The 20,877-nt window shown below is 40.4% G+C and overlaps 1 protein-coding gene across 1 annotated transcript; it reads right to left on the bottom strand.

Annotated features, from left to right (window-relative positions):
* Nucleotides 1-4,321: 4,321 nt before the first annotated feature.
* Nucleotides 4,322-13,797, bottom strand: KCNA4 (potassium voltage-gated channel subfamily A member 4). Its single transcript, XM_019552344.1, has 2 exons — nucleotides 13,063-13,797; nucleotides 4,322-12,282 (listed from the first exon to the last, which is right to left on the bottom strand). Exon 2 carries the CDS (start codon nucleotides 11,451-11,453, stop codon nucleotides 9,453-9,455), a length of 2,001 nt encoding a protein of 666 aa, XP_019407889.1. The 5' UTR covers nucleotides 11,454-12,282; nucleotides 13,063-13,797; the 3' UTR covers nucleotides 4,322-9,452.
* Nucleotides 13,798-20,877: the final 7,080 nt, after the last annotated feature.

Genomic DNA, 20,877 nt, shown 5'->3' with positions numbered 1-20,877 from the left:
AACAGACAGTCCTACAAAAATTGGTTTGAGAAAAACATTTCAGGCACCTGTATACCTTAAGGACATGGATGAACAGTTACCCATCTCCCTTCATAAACACAGGGTACATAACGGCAGATAAGGTTCTTTGGGTAAATGTGATATCTTTTATTAGACCAACTAAATAGTTGGAAAAAAATGTTCTTTGCAAGCTTTTGGGTACAAACACCCTTCTTCAGGCACAGGGAGAGTTGAGAGACAACTAACTCTCCCTATGCCTGAAGAAGAGTGTTTGTATCCAAAAGTTTGCAAAGAGCAATTTTTCCAACTATTTAGCTCATCTAATAAAAGTATCACATTTACCCAAAGAACCGTGTCTGCCTATGTCCTTAGACCAACTCAGCTACAACCAGGAACTCTAAACCATGGGAGATATAATAAGACATACTCAATACACCCTGCTTTGAAAAGCTAACCTTCTGGGTCAACCTTCTTTTTACACAATTACAAATCTCTTCCATGACCACACAATATATAAACCACACAGGGATTCCCTGGCAAATACACAAGTTTTAAGTATCTTCCTCTTTACTCCACTGCATGACCCTGTTAGTCTTTCTTGAAGCATTCAAGCATGGAATGGTCTAAAAGGCCTGAAGGAATTTTTGTTTTCGTTTCTTTTACAAAACTCATAACTAAATTATTAAATCCCAGGTACTCACAATTTGCATGCAGTCAATTTAAAAAAAAAAAAAAAAAACTTCTATGAACTTTTAAATCATTATCATCTCTAAAAAATGCCAAAGAATAATAAGAGCCATGTTAACTACCAGACACAAGTCCCCACATCATTGTAATGGCTGTAAAGGTTACTCTCATGTATAATGTAACCCTCTCCAATGGTTTCAATGGTAAACTAATTAGTGGAGGCACAGAAAAAAATCCAAGTAAACTCAGTGGAAAGTTGAAAGCACTGCTTCCCCATGACTCCATCAGCCCATTCTAAATATCAGTCCAATAGGAACATCATTAATTATTTCCCAGCTTACCCAATAGCAAATGACTGAATCATTAGGATCATGATACCCATCACTCAGTAGCTAAAAAATAGGTTTCCCTTTTAAGGGCTCCTGATATATCAGCACAAGTAGTTACTCTATACTAAACAAATACTAACACACGTCAGCAGAAATAATAATGGGTGGTGCCTTACAAAAGCACCAGTAAGGCATGCCAAAAAACAGCAAACTGGGTATTAGATCAAGACAGGGCCCATAGACAAAGATGACACTGTTCCTTTGACAGTCAAATATTAGGAACAGAAAAATGCTCAGCAACTGTTTTTAAATGGTATTCAAGGATGTGAAGATTATACATTTTCCATTGACCCTGGAACAGAACAGGCCTTGGAACTGGAACTGAATATTACTGAACAGAGCAAGGTCTAAAAAACCCAGTTAACAATAAATGTTGGGTATCCTTAGCACCCCAAACTCCCATTCATGTCACACAGAGGTTAGGTTTTGCAGTGACATTTCAAAGAAAGCTTCTGGTATATACAAATACAAGATTGAGCTCAAAACGATTAAAATATTTTTTTCAGACACTGCTACATCAAAATTAAGCAAGCTCACTCCATTAAGCAAGTTTGATATGCCAGGATTTTTCCATTCAATAAAGCAATCTAGATCATGTCTGGAAACATGTACTTAGATACATCTATTAAGAGTAGTTCAACACCTTTACAAAATATGAAATGGTGAAGACCAAAAGGCTACAATAATCCCCAAACAAATAAAACAACCAGTGGAACATCATGACCAAGGTTTTCAAAAGTAACTAGCGATTTGGGTTGTAGGAATTTCTGGAGGTTTAAGAATAAGAAGTAGGTGCATCAAGAGAGCCAGTCAAGAGTACTAGTCATTTTTTAAAATCTCTTCCAAAAACAATTCTATCCTGACACAAAGCAACAAATATAACATATACGGGGATTTTTTTTTTATTTAATTGACTGTGTTTACAATGTTTCTTACATCACATTTCATCTTTGTAGCTAGGAAACATGCTAATCGTCTCTTAAACTACGAATAATAAAACAGCATTTTACTAACCATAAAATATATTTTTGTCTTATAACCTACTGTATAAAAATATACTTTCTTATAGCAGATGTTCATGAATTAAACAGCACCAAAATAACAGTTTGATTTATAAGATTTTCACAGAAGACTTAAATCTTGATCCTCCACTCTCTTGACTGGAATTTTTATAGCTTTTCTGTCTTTAGTTTCATGATCTATATATCCTAGAACATAACAGTCCCTATAAATAACTAATGGAAACAAAAAGGAGGCACAATTAAATCCTGAGGCTTAAATTGCTATATAATACTTGAACTGTATCCTTTGCAGTGGGTAAGAGTCTTGCCAAAATAACATTTTATCTAAAATTTGCACACAGTAAAATATGATGATGATGCTTAAATATGCTATGAAAAAATGTTCTATTCCCTCACTCAGACCAATCCAGGATACATCAGGCAGTTTTCTTACTGTGCATATGTACAGCTCACATTTCAAAATGCAAAAACATCTTTCCTGGAAACCCAATACACTTTAGCCTCAAGCTCAAAAATATGCAAAATGTCTGCTTTCTTCTACTGCCTTCCTATTTTGAGTACTAAAAGGGCTAAATTTTTTCATGGTGCTTGAGCTCTCCTGCCAGGTTCTTAACTTCCTCAATCCATGATGAATACTGTGCAGGCACTCAGCACCTCGCAAGATCAAGACCACCAAAGAAGCAATGGTTATTTCACTTGCTCAGAAATGTACAACCCTTCTGGTGTTCAATACTCTGTTCTAGAGCACATACCACTATTTTGGGCAGGAAAACAAAAAGTACCTTCAACTGATATCAATTGTCCACTGCAGATTTCTCTACTCGGGTTCCAATGTGCAGGAGGAAACTGCCACTGATTGAGACCTTGTAGTCAATATAGAGCTGTATCAATAGGAAAACAACAAAAGAAGGAAATTAAATTATGTTCATATGCTATATATATCACACTCCCAGATAGACATTGTGGACTCTAATTGAAGTCAGTGGTGGAACCTGACTACAACAAGACCAGGCTACGTAATAACAGAATAAATGTAACTAGGAAAACTGTCTGCTTTCCACCGAATATTTCAAATAAAGTCATAAAAGGCTCAACCTCAAAGCCAAGGTTTACAGTTACCTTCACTGGAAATAGAACTGAGCTCAAAAACTGCAGTTAAACTAGATTAAAATAGTAGTGATGACATACGTTCTAGGTTCGAGTTCAATTGTCATAATTTTTGAGAGCCAATACTTCAAACCCTTTCATTGAAACCTCCCCACCAATGGACCATTGTAAGATTGAGCCCAACATTTTTATTTCACAAGCTTGTTTATTTTGACCGCTAAAATATAGAAAGGCAACTATCTGATATTGCACATTCTTGACATAATTTTCAAAATATAACATTCCCCCTGCCTCCCATCCCACCCCACCCCCAACCTGCCAAACAAAACTTGAATCCCCCAGCAACACAAAAAACAAATAAAGAAGAAAGAACCATTCTCTTCTGGTTTTCTTTTTATCTCAAATAAGAAGTATCTGACATTAAAGCATTAGCAGTTTTAGTTAAGAAAAATATTTCAATATTAGCAGCACAAAGAGAAAAGCAAAGCCAAATGCTTAGGAGAACAGTGCAGGATTAGAAAGGCCTACTGCACTGTATACATCATGGGTTTCACAGAGCAAGTCACTTAGGCCCAGGTCCACAAAGGTTTTTGTGTGTCTAACTCTTAAAGAAATCAGAGGATATCAGGTGCTTTAAGAGAAATTAAGTGCCAAAATACCTTTACAGGTACAGCTTTAATCTCACCATATCTTTGTCTTCTGTAAAATTGATATAATAGTACTTCCCTACCTTATAGGGCTATGAGACTGAATATATTAAAGAGTATAAGGCACACAGATATTTTGAGAAGAGACCCCATACGTACCTGAAATACACATAATTTAGAAAACAATTGCATTTGTGGTTATGAATTTGTTCAGCCAACTGATCTCTAATTTTTTTTTACTGACAATACTGTGCATGCACAACTGAAGGAACAGTAAAACAAAATTTGTACTTACCCACTTTCTACAAATCAGAATGTTTTATCAGATTTGAAAATGTAAATTAATATTGTTCTTCTTCTCCATACATATTAATTTATTTTGCAAAGTTCTTACTGCACAAAAAGTCCTCGAAATGCATTATCATTTTTCAAAGAATGAAAGAGGGTTAAGAATAAAAATTCAAACATCTCAGTACACAATGCTTTAATGACTTTTCTTTATGAACTTATATATAATCTTAATATACAGAAAGCATGATTGAATATAAAGCCTTTATGTTTGTACCTGGTTGCCAGGTACAAAATGTTTAAGTATGTAACCTGGCATTAATTTGTAAAGATAAGTTTTCACCTCAGATGATCTTGGTGGAAATGAATGTTCATTTTAGTCTACATAATTAAAAATAACCAATTTCTCCACAGGTATCTGTTTCAAACAAAGATGCACAAATATGTTAAACCATTGAAGCAGATGTCATTCACTGCAAAATCAGAAGTATTTGATCATTCAGATTGTCAACAATATAATTACATACCCTGTGCCATGTCTATAAATATTATGGATGACCATTCTGGTTGATCTTATGATAAAAATACAGTTTATATGTTATGTAAATTGTTTAAAGCTCACCCGTTTTTAGTATACTACCATTTCAAGCTAATTAATTTAAATCACTTTAGGTCTTTATTTGTAACAGCACACAGTGAAAGTAGAACCAATGTAGGATCTGTCAAAGCTGGGTATAAAGGACATGAGTTATAAATCTCCAAAGAAAGTTCAAATCTAAGGACTATGAACAAAGTTTCATAAATCTTATTCTAAAACTTAGTTTAGAATAAGTTTTAGAGCATTACAGTTTCTGAGCTCTGAAATCACTGTAAAGGCACCTACCAGAACTCTATACTTCACAAAAAAGACTTTCCATGAACACAGCATGACCAGAATAGGATTCAATATTACACTAGCCCTATAAAATGCAATGTATCCAAAGAGGAGGTATAGGTGTTTCATGTTCTTGAGCCACCTCCTACTGATTTTATATAAATCCAGATTAAACAGAATGGACTCTCCTCACTTCACATAAACTCTCTATGTTAGGGGCCACTAAATAGGGTTCTTTTTTTCAGGGTGAAGACCTGATGCCAAAATGGTTATAAACATTACCATCAAACATGGCTTCCATTTTTCTTTGTTACTGGGAACAAGGCTTTGCTGACTGAAACTCCAATCAAATCATGTTTTCTTTGATAAAGAAAAACATACTACAATACATTTTTGTTATTCTCAAAACACATAGCTTAGCTGTAGCTATAACAGCTTTGTTCATGTCTTTGAGCCCTCAAAAATGATTTTTCACAACAACAAAAAGATGAAAATATATACTCTACAACAACACAAAAAAAGGGGACAAGAGATTGTCTTTCAAACCAAAAACAAACAGAATTGTGCTTTCTACCATCTGGAATAGCCTTGTGTGGAATAATTCTCAGTGAGCTTTTTCGAACACTGAAAAGCCTGGACATGAATTCTTTAACAAAGAAACATAACACTTGATTTCACACAATTATGGGAGTCCAAAGTGAGCTTTCCAATGTAAATGTAAAGAAGAGAAACAAATTAATCTCTGAAGTTAAGTTATGCATTAAATGCGCTGCTCCTTTAGGTTAACTGAAAACACATTCTCCTTTAGGAACCTGATTTCTTATCTTGGCATGAATACTGCCATAAAAACATATTTATTTACTCTGTATATAAAGGCCAATTTAGAACGTTAAGTAATGGTGCCCCTTTTAAATTTCACTTTCTGCTGCTTTTAGTTCTAATGCAGTTATTTCACATTTAAAGCCATGCAAATGAATCAGGCCCAGAATAAAATATCTCATTTTATATTATTTATAAAAATGAACTTCTTTGTAACTAGAGCATACATCAACTGCAGTATGGTTTGAACTTCAATATTAGAGCCAACTTAGTTCTTAGTGTAATTCCACTCACTACAGTTACACCAGAGATATATTTTCCTTTATAATGCAAGATACTCAGAATCCCTAAATGATGACTAAATGCCTAAATTTTTTATGGTAGATGTCTGCATCAGATGGCATTCAGAAAGCTTTGACAGCAGCAACAGTAAATGGGAATTGTAAGTATCCAAGACAGGTTCTCTCTTGCACATTGTTTCAACCCTTGTTGTACTTTATTGGGTTTATGTATTTTACACTGAGCATTTTGGATCTTTAAACATTAGTCTTTTCTGGGTGGAACTGTGGCATTTTCATAGCATGTCATAACAGGCTGGACTGTTGAGCAGCTGGCTGATCAAAACCAGAGGCAGCTCATGTCAAGGTATTTGTTTCCATTCAGGAAATGCAGAGTCCTTTATATGGTCCAAAGTTGGTTTTGCCAAACTAGAAGCACAATCTAATTTTCAGCCTGAGTTTTTCTCATTTATAATGAAAACCCCTCACTTGACCTTTACAAATACATAGAATAATAGACTTCTTTAGGAGACAAAGCAGGTATCATAAGATTGCTCTGCTTGTTTTTACAAGGTACTCAAGAGGAATGCAATTTATATTCTTTCCCAAGAAATTAATGGTACATTTAGGCTGCCATGCACTATAGATTTGCCAGAGGTAGCATTAAAATCTGCTATCTTGGATACTAGTAACAGTCTGGCTGCAACAGCATGGAGCTCAGCTCAGCATTAGAGCAAAACCTGCCTAAGCTGGGCAAATATTTGGACAGTCAACCCACGCTAAATTCTGTGACTGCTATGTAGATGTATGTTATGAAGTTGTTTCTATATCTGTAATATGACCATGTTCTCAAATCCATTCTCTATTTCCAGCCTAAACTTCACACTTTCCCTTATCATCAGGCAAACATCCACTCCTAATTTTCTACTAATGCTCAATTTAGTCTTTAGTTAGTAATTCTCTTATTTTCATTATCTTTATATTGCCTCAAATGAGACTGTCTGGTATTACACAGTCTTCAATAAATATAGAAAACCAATATACAAAGGAATCCATATGTTCATAACGTAGTTACTTGTCAGCTGTTAGAGAAGCATTGTTTGCTGATTTTCAGGTAAATACAGCAATGTTCATCCTTAATACTGGCATTGTCCTCCCCTACCATACACTTAGAATAGTTAGAATGAAATGTAAAACCAAATTCTAGGAAAGTTTGACAGATAAAATCTATTGAAGTAATGCATTTTAAAACCTAGTTAGCTTGCAATGTCAATAATAAACAGGAGCTCTTCTTAAGACCACTTCAAAACGGTGAAATCAGTTTGGGATATTTTGCTAGAAATCTGATGCTCACCTATAGCCATTTTTAACCACAGCATAGCAGACTGTAGTGTCTTCACTGGACCTTCTATAAATGTCTCTGTTCAATATGCAATTTTAATGCAATTGGAATTGTATTGGAGTAGAGGCAGAGAATCTTCTTTGCTGATATGACCTGTTCTAATCTCACAGGAACAAAAAAAAAAATCAACCAATTAAGAGAGTCCTAAGCCTAAGGCTCCTTTCTGCGCCACATGCTGTTGCTGCAAATTAACATTGCTAGCCTGATAGATATGCATGCTATAAAGGACACCCAATTTACAAAAACTGAGGTTGTTTTGAGTCCCAAAAGATGTCCTGTGCATTTCAGCTCCAGAACACTCCTGTTCCCGCTTTGGGACTATCATTGCAAAATTAGTCTGCATATCTGTAACTCCCCTTTTTCCCTTACTACACCTATTCCAAAGTGCCCATGTCAGTACTTTTTCAAGTTAAGTAATTTGGATCACTCTAGAACCACAATGCCTGTCCAAAACAGTTCCCATTCAGTATGCCATTCCTGCATTTTTCTGAATCCAAAAATACCTCTTTATACTCTTTTTGTTAAATATGCATTCATTCCAGGCAGAAGGATTCACAGTAGCCCCCCATAGGGCAGTCCTTGCACATCCACATCTGCCATTTGGATTAATAGAAGTGTGGGGTGCACAGCAAATGTACCACTGGCCCTAAGCTAAGTAAGAAGAAATGTTTTCTCAAGGACAGCCTGGTTCCCAAAATTTTCATTTCAAACCCCAGAATGCCTATTCTGGTCTTAAAGGTTGTTTCAAATGTTCATGGGTGAAAGCTGTAATTAAGGGGGAAAAAACAGAGCACCAATAATAGCACATTTAAAAGTTAGCAATTCTTATTCCTCATCACTGTAGAAGTGGAACATCTTATTACTGCTACAGCCCCTTCAAGTACACTAATATTTCAACATTGACAAAGCGCATGTATTAATATTGGATTTTGAATGTCAAATTAAGCAGTAAAGAAAATATAAAATACATTGTTATTTCTCATGGGTATCAGTAGAATAGACTGATTAAAAAAAATGATTATAAAATTTTACTGCACGATCCTTTTTCCGATCATATATTTTCATAATTAAAAGAATATGGAATTAATGTAACATTAGCTGCTTAGCTATCAGCATCATGTAAGGGAAAAAAAACAATAAAATAAGATGCAGAATTCACTCTTCCAATGATTGTCATTGAACTATTACATTAGTAAACATTCACAGTATGAAGTCTCTTTCAGTATTTCTCCAGCATATAAAGTAGTGCAAAAAATCATTCCAGTCACTTTGCTACTGCATTCAGACCATGTTAAAAGATTCTCTTACTTCATTTCTTCCATATATTAGACAACAAATGCTGCAATGCCTCCAAAGACAGTTATAAAAATAAACAATTTCTGGAGGTTCAGCAGCCTTTTCAAAGTCAATTTCCAGTTAAAAACAAGCATTATAGATTTCAAGATAAAATTTAGAACTATATTCTGTAGAATATATTTTTACAATTTTTTTTTACCATTTTGAAAACAATGACTATGGGATCAAATGATTTATGGTAGCTGCTATTAAAGCAATGATAAATGGATAGATGACTGCTGAACTTCATTTTTTCTTACATAGTAAATACCGCTGAATGCCAACTTTTACCACTGAGCTGTTATTAGTGATGTCGACAGTTCATGCACCCACTTGAAATCTGTCTTGGTTTTGACAATGTCTTTTGCCTCATGTGAAAAATACTTGCATTCTAATAAAAATATAAAGTTTGAAATTACATTGGATCAACCAGCCCCTTCCACAAGTTATATCATTTACTTGATATGTAATACAAGTTTAGCAATGCTTTTTTATTCATATTTAACCAATAAATGGCATACTACCGTATGCTTTAGACTCTTGTTTGCATATTTCATTTATCACTGCACTCTTAATGCATAAGTATATTTGGAAATGTTCAGAATTACACATCAGTTTCCACAGATTTTGAATTTACACAGTTTTTCTTTGCTGTCTCACTGCCATTCCCTGCATCCTGACTTGTTTTTTCCTTTGCACAAAGAGATTCTTTAACTCCTTCTTCCATTTCCAAATATTCTGATTTATCCCCTGTGGATGAAGATGATGAGCTCTTAAATTTCTTCAGTAAATTTGTTGGGAGGTATGGACAGCTGACTGCATTTTGCATCAGCTGTGTTTGTTCTTCATTCTCAGTCTCTCTGTGATAGAAATAGTTAAAATTGGAGACAATCACTGGCACTGGTAAAGCAATGGTTAATACACCTGCAATGGCACACAGGGACCCAACTATTTTCCCACCCACAGTTATGGGTTTCATGTCCCCATAACCAACAGTAGTCATGGTCACCACTGCCCACCAAAAGGCATCTGGGATGCTTTGAAAATGGGTGGTAGGTTCATCAGCTTCTGCAAAGTAAACAGCACTGGAAAACAAAATGACTCCAATAAAGAGAAAGAAGATGAGGAGCCCCAGTTCCCTCATGCTGGCCCTGAGTGTATGACCCAGGATCTGCAAACCCTTGGAGTGTCTGGAGAGCTTGAAGATGCGAAACACCCTGACCAGACGGATGATCCTCAGAATGGCAAAAGACATGGCCTGTTGACCATTACTGCCCTGCTGCTGAGCCAGGTCCGTGCCCAGGGTGATAAAGTAAGGCAAAATGGAGACAATGTCTATGATGTTCATGATGTTCTTGAAGAAAGCTGCTTTGCTGGGGCAAGCAAAGCACCGCACTGTAAACTCAAAAGAGAACCAGATGATACAGACTGTCTCTACAATGAAAAAAGGGTCACTAAAGACAGTGTGCCCCCCTCCATCCTGGTGCAGTGACTCATTGAAAAAACCCTTCCCCAGGGCCATGGATAGTATGATCTCCTTGTCATCTCTAAACTCTGGCAAAGTCTCCAGACAGAAAATGACAATAGAGATCAAAATGACCAAGACAGAAACAATTGCAATGCCTCTGGCTGGGCTGGAGCTCTCTGGGTACTCAAACAGCAGCCAGATTTGCCTTTTGAACTCATTCTCAGGCAAAGCCTTGTCCTCCTCCTCCTTGACAAACCCTTCATCCTCCCTGAATTTGAGCATGGCCTCCTCCCCAAGCTGGTAGAATTTCACTTCCTCAGTGAAGATATCAAAGGGCACGTTGACTGGCCTCTTGAGACGGCCCCCAGACTGGTAATAGTACAGGATAGCATCAAAGCTGGGCCGGTTCCTATCAAAGAAGTACTCATTCCGGAGTGGGTCAAAGTATCTGCCCCGCTTTGCTGGATCACCCAGCAGTGTCTCAGGGAACTGAGCCAGGGTCTTCAGTTGAGTCTCAAACCGCAGTCCTGACACATTAATTACCACCCTCTCACAACACTCATATTCATTGTAGCGAACTGAGCTGTAGCTCCCCGGGCCACCACCGCCACCACCGTCATCAGGTGGCTGGTCTGAGTATGAAAAATCATCCACCCCATCTTCATCACTGTAGTAGAACTTTCCTTCCTCCTCATCCTCTTCATCCTCATCTTCCTCCTCTTCTTCCTCCTCTTCACTCAAATCCTTAAGTATTCTCTCCTCTGAGCCACTGAGAGGCAACAACTCAGAGCAGGGGAAGGAGGCCCCACATTCCCTGCTTCCCAGATGGTGGCTTCTCTTTTTGCCTCGCTTCTTCCTCTTACTGTTCTGGCGCTGGGGCTGGCTGCTGCGGGATGCATTGCCACCACAGGAGGAGGAAGCACCACGACCTTGTTCCTGGTGGTAATGGTGATAGGGCCCCCCTCCACCAGTGGCTCCACCTTCCACTGCCGCTGTCGCTGCTGCCACTGCCGCAGCTGCTGCTGCCCTTGAGTGTGCCAGTCGCTCCCTCTCCCGGGCCCGTGCTTGGGCCGCGTATCCATACGGCAAGTGGCTGTTGCATCCAGAGCTATCTGCGCTCACCATTGCAACCTCCATTTTGCAACTGTTTGTTTATTTGTTTAATGCAAAATCGTTTGGTTTATCTGCTGTCAAAGCTTGTTGCTTTACTGTGGGAAGTTCAAAGGTGTTTGCATTTGGAGGCTGGTCTCTTGGAAGCTCAACCCATCAGGATACCAGTTGCGTTGAGTCTGTGTTTTGTAAAATTGTAGCAACCACAGATCTGCATCTCTTTATCATCCAGGCTGTATCACAAAAGTTATATCTTTTGCTAAGAATGGCAATTAATCAAAAGACGGAGTTCTCAAATTTGATCAGGAAAGAGCCTAGGCCTTGTCCTTTCATCCACCAAGCCCCTTTAGTTTTAGTATTCTCTGGTGGTATATGCAGGATCAACAGATCTGAACAATTTCATGATATTCTTGCAGGCTCCCAAGATTACATCCAGCAAGGAGCAAATGTTTATGCAACTCGAGAGGGCAACTCTTCTGTTAGTTTTTTGCCACCAAAAAAGTTTCAGGTCTTTAGTTCACCAGTGTCACCAAATACAAATAGCCTGTTTTCTCATACTTTCCTCCAAGCAGTGCTTTGGCTTACCAGTCTGATAACTGATTGATATTGTTATTTAGGGAGTTGAAGCAACTTCCAGCTCTCATATTGTTTACACAGTGAGGAGGTCTATCCATGCCCTCTTTTTTCAGCCTGTCAACAGTGTTTCAAACCTGAGAGCTGCACCCAGGATGGTGGCAACAGTAGGAAGATGATGAGGAGGAGATGATGAAGGCTGCAAAACTGGCTCTGCGGTCCCCATAGGAGACACGGGAGTGGATCACCCTTTGGTTATTCTCATGCTGAAGGAGCACTTAACCTGAGGCACATGCATATACACATACAAAAAACAACAAACAAAAAAAAGGGAAGAGGTTGGATCATTTTCCTAAGAGGCCACAGTGCTGAACAAATGAATATTGTGTAATATATTATTAAGGTGTTCAGTCTTCCACCACCCCCACTATTCAAATCTATTCTGTATATACACACCCATATCTCACACAGAGAGATTTCACACATCTGTGTGGATATGGTTGTGGGTGGGTATGTATTTTATATCTATAGAAAATGTACACCCATGTACATGCTCACATCCATACACAAACACATGCATGCTCCGATAGAAAGAGAGCAATCAATCTATAAATGATAATACACAAGCCAAAACATACACACACATAGTGCAGTCACATTTGGCATGATCAGTTGTTTCAAGAAAAAAAAATGTATAGGCTATAGTTTTGGTTTATTTTTAGAACTTAATTAGATACAGCAATGGTACAGTATGTGCTATATCTAAACTGTGTTTCGGTCCCAGTGAACATTTTACTGCATTTCATGTAGAAACAGGCACATCCACTGGCATGTCAAGTGAAGCATATTCATGGTGTGTGTCAAGAAAATGCAAACTGGAGAGGCAATGAAGCAAAAGCTAAACACGCACGCACACAGACACACAGAACCAGCATCCTCATGTCCAGCAACCTTTGAAATTCATACAGCGCAAGGCGATGGATATTAATTGTCAAATGACAATGCCAGATTTGTGTGCCAGGCAAAAAAAAATCCCCCAAACCAAAAAAGCTATTATACTTACTGTTCCTAGGCAGAGAAAGAGCAACGTTGTTCTCGCTAGCCTGGGGATCTGGAGAGCGAGAGAGATCTTGAAGCGAGGATTGTGTTGAACAATCTCTGTTTGCAGGTGCAGGGTCAGGCAGCCCTACAGGTTGATGAGTTTTTTTTTTTTCTGGCTTCTCTTTGTGTGCAACAAGACCTCCTGGAGAGAGAGGCGGCCAGCCTGAGTTGGGAGGATGCTGGGCAGCGGCGATCACTCCTTACCTTTGCAAAATAATAAACGAGCAAGAATCCTGTGCCGGGGGGGAGGGGACAATAGAGGGCTTGTGCGTGTGTGAGTGTGTGTGCGTGTGTGGGAGAGAGCGGGGGAATGAATGGATGTGGGTGATCACTAGCCTTTTCCAAGCCCGGCTTTTGCTGTAGGTTTGTCAAAAAGCAGGCAAGCAATCCGTGTGGCCAGCCCGCCCCCTGCTACGGACAAGAGGCCGTCTCGCTTGTTGCAGTTTCCCTCGCACGCACGTTTGAACTGCAGCTGGTCGCCGCGCAGCTCGGGCGCTCTCGCAGCATCCACTTGTTGTGGCTGTTGTGTCTGAAGGAGCGGGGGGCGGGGGGGGGAGAGGGGAGACCGAACAAAAAGAAACAGGAAAAGATCAAAAACCAAAAAATCACTAGCGGTGCGTTTATTCCCTGATTTCAAAACTGCGCAGCCATCAAGCGGGCGCTGTGATCAACGAGTTCAGGGCTGTAACTCGAGCAAGCCCTGTTGCTCTCTCCTGCCCGATTCTCAGTCGTGTTTACGTGCCACTGAAGGACAAACGCCGGGGCTAGGTCTGATTTATTCCCGAGCTTTTCCACCTCTCTATCAGCCCCTAGCGGCCAGAGCGCCCCTTGCACGCCTCATTGTTTGCAAACGCTCCCCCTCTCCTTCCCCCAGGCGTGCTCCCTTTTTGTATTAATGTATTAATTATTGAAAGAAATATTCCAACGCTGAATAATACATATGCTGGCTAATAAAATGTAGAGATTAAGTCAATGCTAAAGGCTCTTTTTTTTTCTCTCTCTCCCCCCTAAGAAAGAAAAATATGCTGCAGAGACACTGGAGGGAATTTGGGAATTTCAAAATGAAGCAGAGCACCGAAGTTTAAATTAAAACAGGAGGAGCCGCGTCTACCTGGCTTCTGCTGATATTTTGCTCTCCGGTCCCCCAAATCCAACCATCAAAATAAAGAACGTGTTTGAACCGCCCATGCCGCACCGTATCCAAGCCACGAGGTAGCTCGGAGCAGCAACACTGAAACAAGCCTGGACTGTGCAACTGAATCCGGTCAATATTTTACCTCAATATTCTGCTGCTTAAATATAAAATCTTATTTTTTTCTTTCCATGATATTTTCTGTTCTTCTGTCAGTCTTCTCTTTACAAAATGACCCCGTCATATCTTTGGGTATGAGTACTGCAAAATCCCACAACTACCATCTCTGTCTGGCCAGATTCATCCAGACTTGTTCTTCACCCCTTATTTTCCTTCAGAGGAACAAAGGACCAGTGTAGTGCTGTTTCAGCACCAAAATCTGCACAACCAGGGTAGATTCTCCCCGCCCATTATTGGGCATCACAAAAATGCGTATCCAGCATCTGGCTGAGTCTTGAACAGATTTGGCCACAGACCTCAAATTCTATCAGTTTCATAGAAATCAAAGGTAGTTACTCCTACATCGCTAAAAAAACCCCAAACAACTAGATCATATTGTATCTTTATCCATCACACTAGGAAACACAGAAATGACATATGAATCCAACCAATTTTTAACCAGAATCTCCCAAATTCCCTTGTAAAAATTAGTGGAAAAATTTAACTGTTCCTCATGCACCCCTCAAAATATCCAGGTCATATTTGAAACTGGCACAGGGGAAAACTGGATCTTACTGGTTCTAGTCAGATTGCTTTGTTTATTACTACCAGCTGCATCATTTAAACTGCAAAGTATCAAATACCATTGCACCAGTGGTATCTACTGCAAAGACGTATATCCAGCACCTGAATCTCATAGGACCAAGTACTCAGATTCTGTAGCAAAGTAGAAGAGATGCAGCAAGATCTAGTAATGGTGGTGTACTGGGAGTAGATAGTGTTACTTTCTGTTTAGGCATTAAATTTTGAATGCTTAGTTCAAAAATTTATAGGAGTCATATTCCAGGCCTAGGGTTTGGCAACATGCAGGATGCATGGCAGCTTGGAGATTTTTGGTTTTACTAGGAGCTCTTAAGCCTTGTTTTCTATTTAGGTGGTATATTTGGGCAGCAGAGGTTGGGGGCGGAAGTTGAAAGCAAGAAAAATGCTAGGCTCTGTTAGCTATCATATTTTTCCAGAGGTTCAGATCTGCTTTCTTGTCCATGCCTCTTACTGCTGTTACAGTAAAAGACCATGTGAGGGACAGCAGCAGAAATGGATCCAATTATTGTGCACCTCTTCAGTTGTTATTCCTTTCTATTTTTCTACCTACAAAAGTATAGTCCTAAGCAAAGAAAAGGGCACTCTGTCAGATGATGGTGTATGCCAGTAACAGATAGAGCAGGAACCTTCTGTATTGTAGAGCCTTCTCTGTATGTGTCCCTCTTTAAGTCTTTTCTAATACAACTGGGACAAGGCAAGTAAATGTGATCCAATTAAACCCCAAAGTCTTAGCTGATCCACCTTTTCCCAGACACTTTCTAAAGCAAAAAAGCAATCCTTGATTATTTATAGATGACTGAGATTGCTACAAAAAATACTACAACTCCTATTTTATTCATTATATTTTCATAGATTGATCATATTTTCGTTCTGACTTTCATTTTTATTAAAATCCCTTTACCTGCTCTCCCCTCCTTCATCTTTCCAAGGGAAAATATTGGTAGAACAAAGAGACAGAGCATGTACTGGGCCAATATCTCCAGGGGTAGAGCTGCATTTAGTACAATGTAATAAAAGGACCTCTGAAGATTTGCACTATAGAGATCTGCTCTGCTCTCTGGTAATCAAATGGAGTTGTATACTGTACGTTAGCACAGTTTATCTGTATTGTACCAAAGGAATGCAGAATTCTTTCTGCATCATCTTGCATGTGGAGAATGGAATCCAAAGAAGTTAAATTCTCTGTTGTTATAAATTGATACCTCACCAATTTAACTATGCATTATTACTACACAGTATACCATCAGCAAATCTGGCCCTAATATGTAGAAGGATTCTGTTATGAAGTTTTATTACCTGTGCAGTCTGAAAAGAAATCAAAGGACTTTCTGAATGATTAACACAAAATTTACACTAGAGATCTACATGGATCCTGACTGTACAGTGCTTTCAGTCTCAAACGCGATTTATAAATATTATAAATATTACAAGGCCTTTGAGCTAAGTCACATTATTTTCCCCAATTTAAAGAAAGGAAAAGTATGGCAGGTCAACTAGATGAATAATTCAAGGCAAAAGAGGGAGAGAGGTTGTAGCCAGGATTAGAATCTAGGAGTTACTAACAACTTGGCCAAAGATCAGATTATTACACAATGCCTTTATTTATATACACAGCACAGTGCAGATTACAGTGAAAAAATGATATATAAAATCAGCAAAAAATTTCCGTGCCCGAAAGTAAGATTTAGCCCATAAAAACATGGGGTTTTTTTTCATTTTTAAATACAGCATCACACACATCAAATAGGATTTTTTTTTTCATTCTTATAGCTCAAAAAAGATATCCTTGTTCATTCAAAATAAATGCTTTTAGCCATTTATTTTCCAACAACGTTGGAAAAATATAATTTAAAGACTATTTTACAGCCTTCCCCAGTTGTAATCTGTTAGAAAAGATCCTTATCTATTTTGAATGTGAGTGCATTACAGACAAAATTAGGGCCAGTTCAAATCTCCCTACTGATATCAGCTGGACATTTCTGTTGTCACAGCTAGCACCAGGGTGAGGCACCACTGGAAAGGTACACATTGAGAAGACACGTTGAGTTCCGCTTACGCTAGTTGTAAGTAGTTGTGCTATATTCTTAAAATGTTACTAAGCTTAATATTACTAGACATAATTCCATAATGATCAAGTATTCTGGTGATGGCATATGCCAGTAATGGATAGAGCAGGAACCTTCTATATTTAGTAAGTTGTGCTATATTCTTAAAATGTTACTAAGCTTAATATTGCTAGACAGAACACCATAATGATCAGGGCAGAAAATGTGCACATGCATGAAAGGTTATATAACAGGACCAAAGTTAGTTGTGTAACATGGCCAGTGCCAAGATGAAGCTGAGGTGTCTCAGTGTCTGAACAGTGTAAACTCAACTGGTACATCCCCAACACCCCACCCAGCAGGTGGTATGGTTCTTGCCAAAGTTGCCATATGTGTAAGGCCTCTGCAATGCAGATGGGCAACTAAGTCAGTAACACTCAACCCCCTAAGCAGGGCTAGTTGAGCCTGAGCTTGCTGATTGGTTCCAGGGTGTGGTAGGGCCCTGTGTGTGCCTGCCACTTTAAGGCCCTGGAGCTGGCAGCCTCCAAGTGTCTAATGAGGGCAGCCATTTTAGGCTCCAGGCTGCCTATATAAACAAGGCAGTTTGGCTGCTGGAGGGCAGGTGACAACACTGCCTGGAGGTAAGGGAGGAGCTGTAGGGGATGGTAGGAGGCTCCTGGTCCTGGGTATGACCTAAAACTGCACCCTGCCAGGAGTGGGTGGCCTAGTGGGGCTCCCAGTGGCACAGGAGCCCCCAGGAAATGGCAGGCCAGTTACTACCCTGGTGAAAGGCAGGTTGGGGTGCCTCAACCCCTAGCCCCCACCACTGGGTGGGTAACCCCTTGTAGGCAGACCCCAAGAGAGAGAGTGAAGGGCTAGGGACTCAGAGACTGAATGAGAGAATACCTTCAACTGGCCCAGGCTGGGGCCAGGACCAGGACGGTCAAAAGGCCGGGGGCCCACTGCGAGGGATGCCCAAGAGCCAGGGGCCTGGGGTCCTGACTGGCCTAGGGGTGGGCCATGGCTAGAGGAGCCAAAGGTCCCAGGGGAGGACCACACCTGAGAAGGGAAAATAGATTCAGGCAGCTACATAGCTGAATGAAGGTGAGGAGGCCACCTGAATGGAGGGATCATGGAGGGGGTCCTGGTAGAAGGATTCTGGGGCCCAAAGTGGGGCCAGTGATTATGAGAACATCAGAATGTCATCTGCAAGGCTTGGGCTGTGGTGTAGGGGAGGAATGGAGCTGCAGATAGTGCCCCCTGGCATCGGGGCAGAAAATGGGCAGTCTCCTGCTTAATTATATCTATCAATTAATTATTAAAATCAAGGCATGGTGGGTGAGAAAGTAGGCAGTTAGCCCAAGAACAGGGGGGTGGGCCACAGTTGGATCGGCCCCAAGTGCGCCCCCTGTTACACAGGGCTTAATTAGCTCTTGCAGTACCTACCCCTACTGTGCAACAACCTGGCCTCAGTCAGTGTGTAGTTCTCCTCCATGTGACTTCCCTGGTGCTGGTTCCCATGTTCCTTTCCATGTACCATCTTTGAACTTTGGAACCCCAGTTTGACTTTGGCTTGCTTCCTGACATCCGCTTCTTGTAACCCCACTTGTTGGTTTGACTTTGCCTTGTCCCCTGACTAGACATTGGTAACACCCCCTGCAACTCTAACCAGTAGGCTGAATGCCTCTGTGGATCCTTACAGTATGCTAGTCCATGACACTGACCAGCACACTGTCATATTGTGTTTTCTCAGTAAAAGTTGCTTTGCTATACTGATACAAAGGACTTGTTCTGACAAATTCCCTCCCCTCAGGCAGGCCAGCTCATAGAAACTAGGTGCCTTTGTGAGGAGCCATATTGATCCAACCCACGTGACTGAGAGCTCTACTATTCAAAAGGATGGTGGAAGAAGAAATAGAGAAGTCAATCTCTGCCTACATCAGTCTTTGCTGGACCTGTATAGCTGTCCTCAGGACTTGCAGGAACCAAGGGTGAAAGGGAGCAGCTTCCCACCCACCATCACTGATGGCAGACTGGCACCAAGTTACAGGATTAACTACAGGTCCAATATGAAAAAGTAGTGATAGCAAGGGGGGAAAGGACCAATAGTTCATCCTGCCATACAGACAATGTGGATTTGTATCCACCTATGTGAGTGATACTTGGTATCTGAACATGGAAGGAATCTTCTTAAGGTTACAGCACCAGTGACTCTCTGCAGCATTGAGGCAATAGTTTTTACTACTACCTCGTTCAGTAGTAATACTGAAACCAGTTAATTTGGCCCTGAATAAATGAAGTCCAATGCCCAGTTAATAGGGGACCCTACATAAAGAAACAGTTCCCAAATGGAGATTGGAAGGACCAAGATTTTAGTTTGATGGTATACCTGCACTCCTGCCAGAAATTAGGTCTATCATTCCCCCAGCTATTGTTGATAAAGATGTCAGAGATAAGCTCTAATGAATCTTCTTAGAAAAGCCTTGCCAGTCTCTCTTTTGGAAGAAAACAATTTCTGTTTTAAGCATGATGAATATGAAACAATAGGAGAATAAATATTCATGTGAGTTTAGGCATTGGCTGAGGATGGGGTAGGGGCATAGTTTTACATTTCCAAATACCAAACAAAATGAACAAGTTATAAGCAGATGTTATTAGCCAGATTCTAAAATGGGCTTAGAAAGGGGCTATGCTTTTTGTGACTGCCTTCTCTGAAAGGAAGCTATCTTGAAAATGACAAACCGAGCTTATGATTGGTTGCAAGATGTCAAATAAGTGCCAGCAGTGGGCAAAATGAGGATCAGGACATGTAGCCACTGTTCAGGATAAAAGGAAGGAACAGGAGCAGTGAACTGCATAGACCAAGAGGCTATAGCAAATAAATTAACTCTCTCCTTTCATCACCATGGAAGCTCGGTTTCCAGCTTACTTAGGAATTATACTAATGTGACTTATGAGGCATGTGCTAGAACTTTGCCAAGAGACAATTGCTGAGGCTAGGAACAAAAGTTACACCTAAACCACTTTAAGTGATCGGAAACTGGTTTAAACCTGTAACAGAACAGAAGTTCAGTGCACATAAATCACTTTCAAAATGACCAAAACCGATTTAAGATAAACCTGACTGGATGTAGTATCAAACTTAACTGATTTAGATCAAACTGGTTTATGGAACTTCTGTCCCAGAACCCTTTCTGTTTCAAGTTAACTGACAGTCCCCAACATCCTAGGATGCTTTGCAACCCTGAGCTATGCTGCCTGCTCCAGTGGGGCAGAGACTGCCTTGCCCCTCTGCTCCTTAGCCTGCTTCCTGCCTGTGTCTATCAGCCCATAGGAATAGGGGGAGAGGGGAACAGATTCCCACAACCACCCTAGCCAGGGTCTACCCAGCACATGGGGGGATTTTCAGACCCTGGCAGCCCTCCCCGCCCCTTTCCCAACTGCTGATTGCTTCAGCAGCTGCCACAGGAGGAAGGGAAAAGAAGTCCTCTGGACTGGGTACCTGTCCAAGCAGTCCAGCATGGGGGCACCAAGGAGCCCCTGCTTTGCAGGGCTAACCCCCAGCCCAGCTCAGTCCAGCCGAGGGTCAACCAGCCTAGGCAGCCCCAGGGAGCTGAGGGGATTTCTTTCCTTTCCGAAGGACAAAGCTTCTTGCATTACCTGCTGCGAGTCTCAGGAAGCTTCAGGGAGCAAAGGGAAATTATCCTGCTCCTCCACAGCCAGTTTTTCTTTAGCTGCCGCAACGCTGATGCAAAACTAATGCAGGGGAGCAGAGGAATTCCCCTCCACTCCCTGGGCTATTTCTGAGACTCACAGCAGCTAAGGCAAGGGGTTGGGG

Source organism: Crocodylus porosus, unplaced genomic scaffold (assembly GCF_001723895.1).
Source record: "Crocodylus porosus isolate Cpor-Errol unplaced genomic scaffold, CroPor_comp1, whole genome shotgun sequence".
Classification (NCBI taxonomy): domain Eukaryota; kingdom Metazoa; phylum Chordata; order Crocodylia; family Crocodylidae; genus Crocodylus; species Crocodylus porosus.
This window is presented reverse-complemented; position numbering and strand designations above follow the sequence as displayed.

What these genes read in the sequence shown, in the direction of transcription:
- KCNA4 (XM_019552344.1), bottom strand. Translation starts at nt 11,453, where the DNA reads ATGGAGGTTGCAATGGTGAGCGCAGATAGCTCTGGATGCAACAGCCAC.